The sequence below is a fragment of the Phoenix dactylifera genome, chromosome 2, assembly GCF_051530095.1.
Source record: "Phoenix dactylifera cultivar Ajwa chromosome 2, Ajwa_hap1_PhDact_Kaust_v1.1, whole genome shotgun sequence".
Taxonomy (NCBI): domain Eukaryota; kingdom Viridiplantae; phylum Streptophyta; class Magnoliopsida; order Arecales; family Arecaceae; genus Phoenix; species Phoenix dactylifera.
Window position 1 is genome coordinate 57,986,484 of NC_143191.1, and position 8,633 is coordinate 57,995,116.

General features: G+C 36.9%; 1 protein-coding gene across 1 annotated transcript; it reads right to left on the bottom strand.

The window, feature by feature from the left end:
• Nucleotides 1-2,401: 2,401 nt before the first annotated feature.
• On the bottom strand, nt 2,402-8,084 carry LOC120103825 (pectin acetylesterase 10-like). Its single transcript, XM_008809712.6, has 12 exons — nt 7,816-8,084; nt 6,384-6,466; nt 6,075-6,204; nt 5,872-5,945; nt 5,579-5,665; nt 5,370-5,494; nt 5,089-5,149; nt 4,779-4,832; nt 4,610-4,687; nt 4,215-4,320; nt 3,985-4,130; nt 2,402-2,801 (listed from the first exon to the last, which is right to left on the bottom strand). Exons 1-12 carry the CDS (start codon nt 7,964-7,966, stop codon nt 2,694-2,696), a joined length of 1,203 nt encoding a protein of 400 aa, XP_008807934.5. The 5' UTR covers nt 7,967-8,084; the 3' UTR covers nt 2,402-2,693.
• Nucleotides 8,085-8,633: the final 549 nt, after the last annotated feature.

Consider the following 8,633-nt stretch of genomic DNA (forward strand, 5'->3'; position numbering starts at 1 on the left):
GTGCCTCAAGTAAGCTTTGGCCTTGACCGCGAGCCCTGGCCTATGCCACCTGGCCAAGACCATCTTCTCCCATGATGAGGATGGACCATAATCTGCCACATCATGACGTGCACAAGGACTGCCCAAATCGTGTGCCTTAAAGGAGCCCTGGCCTTGGCCACACGCCACTTGGCCAAGACCATTTCCTCCCATGATAATGATGGAGCATACCGCAGCCACTTGGGCACCATTGTAAGGACTATAAATAAGCCATATCAAAAACACTTAGGAACCTGTTTTCCAAAAAAATTGTTTGATCAACTCTAACTTAACCATCGGGAATCCCTGATCAAGACTTTGTGCAGGTACCTCGGAGTGTAGGAGGTGGCCCCCCTTTTTTTATCTCAGTCGGCATCTTCTCGGCTTCCTCCGGCGTGGTCACCCTCAGGCCAAATTTCAACCCCAACACATACATAAACACATTTTAACGGAGGCAGCCTTCTAAGGAAAATAAATGTTGTATTACTATTTATAAGCAAAGGTTGGATTGAGCAATAAATGTAATACATTTATTAGCAGTGTGCTGCAAATACCAACCTAAATACGCGAAAATACTCCAAACTAGAATTCCAACGTCAAAACCAGAAGCCAAGTTTCCATTTGGCGGAGCTTTTAGAAGGTGACCCTCCAAAGATACTTTTAGATGAAATAAGTGTGTTTGATAAAAAATCGGAAAGATATTTTAGCTTCGCCAGAAAACTAAAACAGCTTTTGGGGAGAAGCTCCATCTCCAGAAAAGTACTTTTAGGCTCTGTCGGAAAGCTGTTTTGAGTTATAAAAATTTTTCTTGTTAGACCAAAATACCCATGATAAAATATAACAATTACAGAAAATAATAATATTAATATATAATGATAATAATTATAATATTTTATATATTTATTATTGTATTATACTATAAATATTATATTATATTATATTATATCATATTATATTATATTATATTATATTAAATTATGCTATATTATTATGCTGCAGTATATAATATTATATTACTAGTCCAGGCAGTTGACTCTTTAAAAACGTTCATGGCTGTCGTTATCTTGGTCTGGGATTATTCTCAAGTCCACTCCACCGGCCTTAGGATGTTGGATTTGAGAGACCAGTTTCCCCACCCTCTGGACACTGCACTGTCGGTCAACTAGGATTTGCCAATATTTCTCAGCGTTAAAAAGGTGGGTCCAGAGACCAAATTAATCACCACCACCGGACGCATGTTTTTCTCCCGTATCGTGTGGGCTAGGACTTTCACATGCGTATCTATTAGTGAACTGGGTTGGATTTCTCTCTATCGAATTGAAGAAAAAAAATAAAAAAAAAACCAAAATTAATATTCGTTATAAGACGATCATACGAAATGATGAAAACACAATATCATTGAATTTTAAATAAATAATTTTTGTTGCTTGGAAATGATATTAAAACTTTTATTAGGTCCGAAACCACAGTACACCAACCCCACCATCACTCCGAGCAAAAAGCACCATCCTAGATTGATTCTGCTTTACTTACAGTTCGATGGAGGGCCATTTGAAACATTGCTTTCTGCGCGTGCGTATCTTGGTTCGGCTGCTGAGATGGAGGTCATCTTGAGGTTGCCAAGGGAAAGAGTGGAGAGGCATGATAGAAACTGATGTGTTTTCCACTTGCATGATCGATGCTTGGGAAAAGCAAAAGAAGAAAATTATTTAAAGAATAGGAGAGAGAGGGGTCGATTTCTATCGTCTTTGCCTCTCAAGGTTCATTTCAAATTTCATATCCTTCCCTCTTTTTTTCCCTCCTATACAAGCAGAAGTGCCATCACCAGCTAAAACTTTCTTGACGAGGTAGGATTGACAGAAATATTCTTGTCTCCCTTCCTAGTATATCCTACCAAGATTCTTTATAATTTTCCTGATTGATCATTCCCTAGAATGAGAATAGTTATAACAACTCAGGATCTCACCCAAAATGATTAGCCGGAAAGTATTATTTTGATTTCTTGATCTTATATAAATATCCAAAATCTATCCAGCAAATAATCGACATGGAGCTAAACACACGTCCGCACGGATCCTCACATACTCCTTCTGTTTAAACCCTGACATCCTCATTAGGCTAAGAGTTTAAATTCATTCAAATCTAATCTAAACACCACAATCGGCCTGCGGTCGGCCTGAATAGAATCGTACTGCAGTGTCCCTAGTCCACATAGATTATAGATTGGGTCCGCTCTGATACTATTTATAACAACTCAGGATTTCATCCAAAATGGCTAGCTGGAAGGTATTATTTGAATTTCTTGATCCTGTATAAGTATCCAAGATCTATCCACCGAATAACCGATATAGGACTAAATACACGCCCGCACGGATCCTCACAATAGTAAACCTATCAAGATGCTTAAATACATTCATCTTGACCAAACTTAAATGGTCATCAAGAAGGAATACAACAAAATCTTTCTTACTACAACAACTATCAGAATTCTATAACCTTTCCTCTTTGAATATAATCAGGAAAGAATATATGCTGGACAGTGGAAGAGCCAGCATGCCACTTGCACAAGCAGAATTCTGTTTTTGCTTCTGCTGTGTTATTCTTTGACCTTATTATGAATATGCAGCTACAACAAATTACAATCGGACTAATATTTTGATAATAATTGAATAAACTTAACGAGATACAAGATTATGGCATGTCTTGTCACAAGGATATGGGCAGTCTATTGCCTTGACTTCAGCTCGATCAAAGTACCAGTCACCAACAGATTTTGCAATCCCCTGCACATGAACAGCCAATGTAAATATATTGGGTGTGATGAGGACTCTTAACATCTGTGAAACAGAAATGGAGAAAGAATTAATTCTTGTTTTGTAGATGAAGTAGCTAAGAACATGTTGACGTCGAAGGTTACAAAGCATAGTTTTCCATCTTATTTACTTGTTTACAAGATCAAGAGATTCTAAATACCAAAATATCAAAATTTATATTCAAAAGCAACAGATCTAGTAGCAGTCGCATCTCAATCTTTCCCAAGCAAGCTTTCATTGGTGTACACATCTGCTTATGTTTAATTTGTACATGTTTAAAATGTTGATTTGATCAGGAGGATGATCACTCTGAGTAAAAGATCTAGGAATTTTTGGAATTTCAGCTCCTCCAATTTTTACCATGTCCTTAAAAAGAAGAAATGCAGAGATTTAAGATATTAATGCAGAAAAAAAGGGAAATGTTACTCCACTTTTTTGGCTACCAATACCTAAGTAAGCTCCTTATGATACTCTAACCAAGCTCTCCAATTACAATTAGTCTCACAATAGCCTTGAACAGTCACAGCACATATTACCAGCCATAAAACTAGTCTCCCCTTTAAGATGAGAATCTTCCTCATTTCTTTGGGTTGTTTGCATGTCAACTAATTAACATTTGGATCTTTCAAAGAAACTAAGGGGAACAAAATGATCTATTCGACAATTGTATAGCATCAGCCTTGCCCCTTAGACATTGCCATGGATAAACAGAACTATGGCAGTTCCATGAATTGAAATTTGTTTTGGATTCTTCTAACCATATTTAAGACAAGCATCACTTAGATCACTAAATAGTAGGCTCCTATCAAGAAAAACCTAATTATGAAGTTTCAGCTGCATTATATTCTGATCTTGAAATTCTTCTGCAAAGGATTGATGTATTCTAGGAAAAGGGCACACTTAACATGACAAATAAAAAGAAAAAAAAGTGAGAAAATGTACAAGTGGTTGAACTTATTTCTCCATCTCCCACTTTATAAATAGTACCATAGGCTACTATGAAATTTATCTCTCTCACTGAAAATAAGGAGGTAGTTAGCATGTTTATTTCTTAAATCTCTATCACATGCATGGAAATAGTTTTAACATGTTAGAATTTTAGTGTACAACTAAGTTATCTCTAACCAGAAACGGATACCCAATATGGTCATACCTTTTCTTCTATAGTTGGAGAGTTATCTGCATACCACGTATCCCGCCTCTCCGATTGGCAATGAGCAAAACATGAATTAATAAATAACCCATTTTGCTTGCATTTTGAGAACCCATTCGTGGCATGAAGCATTTGGTTCCTGAAGTCTGAGCGATAACATGTATGAATTACATGTTAGCAAGGAACATTGCAGATTAAACCAAGAAGTGACAAAAAACCCAAATAGGTACCTTGCAGAAACTTTATTTGATCTTCATTGCACTTCAAATAATTAAATTTGCATGCTTGCCAATGACCTTCAGGATCAGCATTCTTGGTGGCTAAACTTTCTTGAATCTGATGATGTAAGAAAGGTGGAAAAACAACATGTTGGAACAGAAGCAAACAATTTCTCAAAATAAAAGGAATGAAAAAAGAATGGAAGAAAGCAATCTAGCTATTCCTATATTTTCATAAGTCCAAATTGATAAGTCCAAGAGAAAATTTAACTTAATTTCATTAGAAAAAAAATAAACAAACATATGGAGCCCCACTAGAATTGCAGTCAAAACAAAATCTGCCATTGGTCTGTGAAACAACTTGCTATTAAAAATGACCCATACTACAGGCTAAAGCTGGAAGATACCTGCCATACATCATATGCTGTATTCAAAAGAAAAGTTGGGGTCTGAATAATGCCCAATAAATTCTGTGGAAAGAAACACTGCAAAACAAAAAAAACAGAGAAAAAAGTTTTGATCACACTGTTTCTTAACAGTTCTGTATGAACATCTTTAGTGGAGAAACAAGATTACCGAAGTTGCATTCATCTTGGCAGTACATTTTCCTGGCAAGTTCTTGGCCACTCCCTTTCATAAGTAGGGAATAAATATGTCAGCATATTGCGCTCATAAACAAATTCTTGCTAACCATAAAGATGGCGACCCATGAAAGCATGCACACAGTGCCAATATGAAAGTCATTGTTAAGTGCAGAGCACATTTTCGATTATCATCATATTATATTAAGCATAGTTTATTGAATGGAAGATTCACTTTAGTATCTCTTTTATCTACTCTTATCATCCTTGAACATATAAAATAAGAGTAATGATGATGAGATTACCTGTATAGTTACTACACCTTCATAGAAGGATCTTAGAGTGTGCCCACCAGCTACATCAGTACTGCAATGCATATGGAAACAAATAAATATAGCAGACATTCAAACAAATATTAGTAAATGTTAGGCTAGATCGTTTATCAATTTATTACATATCACAGAATTGTCCATTCATATAATTACGGTAGATTGCATAGTCATTCAGAAAGAGATAGAATAAAGTTAAAAAAATATGTCTTGGTGAACAATGAAGATTTGTTTTATAATAAGCAAAAGATTCATACGCATCAAGAAACAATCCAGCATCAGCTAGGCACTTGACTTTAGTGTTTCCTGGAAATAATGCCCGAAACTCATCACAGTGTAGTATGGAAGCTAGACCCCCAGCAGAGCATCCAGTAAGAAGGACCTGGAAACATCAATTACCAAAAATCAGGAATGCATTTGAAATCATGTTCAAAATCACATATAAGAGTAAGATTAAAAGAAAAACCTGCTTGGCTGAATGCATTCCTTTTGACATCAGGTCTTCCATTGCCGCCGAAAAGATACGTTGTCCTCGAAAATAAAGGCCAGCAGCCTATATATACAGCCCAAAACAATTTATAACCATCGGTATTATGATGTATCTGATCATTTACTTCATAGGAATTGTTTTGGCTGAAATTAAAATATATAATCATAGAAGACTGGTCGCACCATTATGAGTCTATTGGCTGTGGATACTAATATATTGTAGTTCCTAGCAAAGAACTTGCAGTGAAATTTAGAAATGATCCCACTAACCTTATTATAGCCTTCACCTGCAAATGATGCACCATCACAGTAGCGAATTCTAACTCTGTTCCAGTTGTAGAAGTCTGGAAGCATTATAACCAAAATGGACATGACATTGAGTCAGAGATTCGACGAACCACCAATAGTTTATTTCCTCAAGCAGAAAAGCTGCAGTACTAAATGAAAAGGCAAGGGTTTTGGTTAAAAATTACCTGGATTTTCTTCAGGTTTGTTGCTCAATATTCCAGTAAACGGTATCTGTTTCTCCATGTAGTTTGATGAACCACGACGAGTTGGTTTGCGGAACACACAGGTCCTGATATTATTGCACCAGCCTCCCCCCTAATGTATTCAAAAATAGCATTTGAGCAAAAGCTAATGAATGCTCGGCTCTTAGGTGCATCATGTCGGTGTTTAATCAGTGTGACCTCTACTACTAGCATGCCACAGGTCACAGGAATTAAAATTTGTAACTTTTCAACTGCAAGTTTTTTTTAACTTTTTAACTGTAATTCATTCACCTCTAGTTCAACGAGCCAACTGTTTGCTCCTGATCCAGAACCCGGATGCAGGTGGTAAGCACCTGGTGTTCCATCCAAACAGACTGCACCAAAAAAAAAAAGGGACAATTGATCAACAAGTAATTATCTGTTTCCTCCAAGCTGCTCGCTCGAGGTTATCTTCAAAACCACTAGGAGAGATAAAAGAAGAAGATAGCTTAAAAAAAAAAAAAAACTTTAGACCCTATTTACTGAATTCTAACCCTATAGACGGTTACAAAGAAGAAAGATACGGGCACTAACATCTAGTGGATCTGGCTAGATTGCTGTCTTATCAGCTCATTCCACATTAAAGTCAACGAAGAAAGTGATGTTTTGGTGGTGGTTTTCTCACAAACCATTAATACTTTGTGCTCAAACAGAGAGGTTCTATTTTCTGATAAACTTAGAACATCATATTTTTATTTATATTTTTTCCCGTTAGGAGATTCTGATTTAATAAACAAGACAACATTAAACTTGTTATGGATTATGAAATTGCAAGCAGTTATGGAATTGTTTTCCTTGCAATGATTTCTTGCTTGAATACAGGATCAGATTACTATGGTATTTCAGCTAAAAAGGATCTTGAGAAAACGAAGATCCCCTGGTGAGGAGCATTGTTGGGAAAATTTTGCTTGAACTAAATTTCCAAGTTAGGAGGAGATATCATTGGAGCGCTGGTAACATAGGAAATGATAAATCCCCAAAAAGACATAGGAAATGATAACAACAGTAACCATAACCACACCATGCAACAGAAACAGAACCATGAAGAGGAGAAATATGTCTCTGAAAATCATTTACATTGCCACACAAAAGGAATCTCGCGATCTAGCATGGCAGGTAGGAACAATATACTTGATTATATTAAATAAAATGAAAATGTTCGTGTATACATGCGTGCATATTTAAGATCAAGAAACCCAAATTATGGACCATAAAGGATAACTTAGAAAAAGAAGGTCTTTCCAAGAAAAAAAAGCGAAAGAAAGAAAAATCATATCAAAAGATAGACATGATGGAAGTCATGGGGGAGCAGCAAATTGACCTCTTCAAACACAGGCAAACAGAAATAACGGAAAGGCAGTCATAATGACTCCAACAAGTCAAATGAGCATTAAAAGTTTATAGATATGCGCACCAGAAAATTATTTTTAAAATTTAAAATTAACAGCAGCAGAACATAGATCAAACAAACAAGAGACGTAAAGAGCAGCATATCAAATAATTGAATATACGCAGTGCAATTTCTAGATGATCATAAATAATAAGAACATAAAAGACAGTTTACAGTTTTAATGATTGCATATCAGCAAATCATTCATGGGAAATATTTAGAAGAAAGAACAGCAGAACTTAAACCAAACAAAACAGGCACGCATAGGAGTGTGGAAGGCAGCAGAGATCGTACCAGCCCCCTTTTCAGCAGCAGATCGAATGAGAGTGAGATCTACAAGGAGAGGCTGAGTGGCATTCCCATTAACTCCATCCAAGTAGTGATAGCCCTGAACGCACCTCACCACAACCAGCCCAAGTAGCCCAACAACCCAGAGAGCCTTCATGGGTTATTGGATTCTCTCCTCCCCTCTCTTCCTCCTCCTCCTGGTTCTAAGGCACTGAAGAACGGAAATGGAAGAACAGGGGAGGGACTGGTTATCTTAGCTCGGAGATGGGACACTCCAGAAGAGACAGAAGGCCGGCTATTTATAGGCCGGCTATTCATCCTTCCAACCAAAAATGAAATATATATAGGGCTCGTTTGGTTCGCGGGAAGCATTTTCCTTCCTAGGAATATGATTCCTGGGAAACAAATTCCTAGGAAGAGGATGCCTAGGAAAGTATTTTTGGCATGTTTGGTTGACCATGGGAAAGTGACAAATTTCCAAGGTGCTTATATTTGGTTGGCCATCCACTTTCCTAGGAAAGTTATATATAATTCCTATTATGCCCTTAATAAAAATTAGGTTTTTAATGCCTCTTTAATGCTTCTTTAATACTGAAGGGACTTTTTGGGAAAAAGTAAAAATGAAGTGATTCCCGCCTCATGGGAAAGTAACTTTCCCATGTTTCTCATGGGAAAGACTTTCCCATGAAATGTGGGAATCACATTCCCATGGGAATACAACTTTCCCTTCTCTCTCCTTTGAAAACTCCAACCAAACAAGAGGCATCTCATTACTTTCCCGTTGACCACACTTTCCCCCCTTCTTTTCCCGCGAACCAAACGAG

Bases quoted from the DNA above. Each gene is read 5' to 3' on its own strand.
- LOC120103825 (XM_008809712.6), bottom strand. From the start codon at position 7,966: ATGAAGGCTCTCTGGGTTGTTGGGCTACTTGGGCTGGTTGTGGTGAGG. The intron at 4,688-4,778 runs GTAATCTTGTTT...TTTGTTTTGCAG, and splicing joins CCAAGATGAATGCAACTTCG to TGTTTCTTTCCACAGAATTT. The intron at 4,131-4,214 runs GTACCTATTTGG...GTTATCGCTCAG, and splicing joins TCAAATAAAGTTTCTGCAAG to ACTTCAGGAACCAAATGCTT.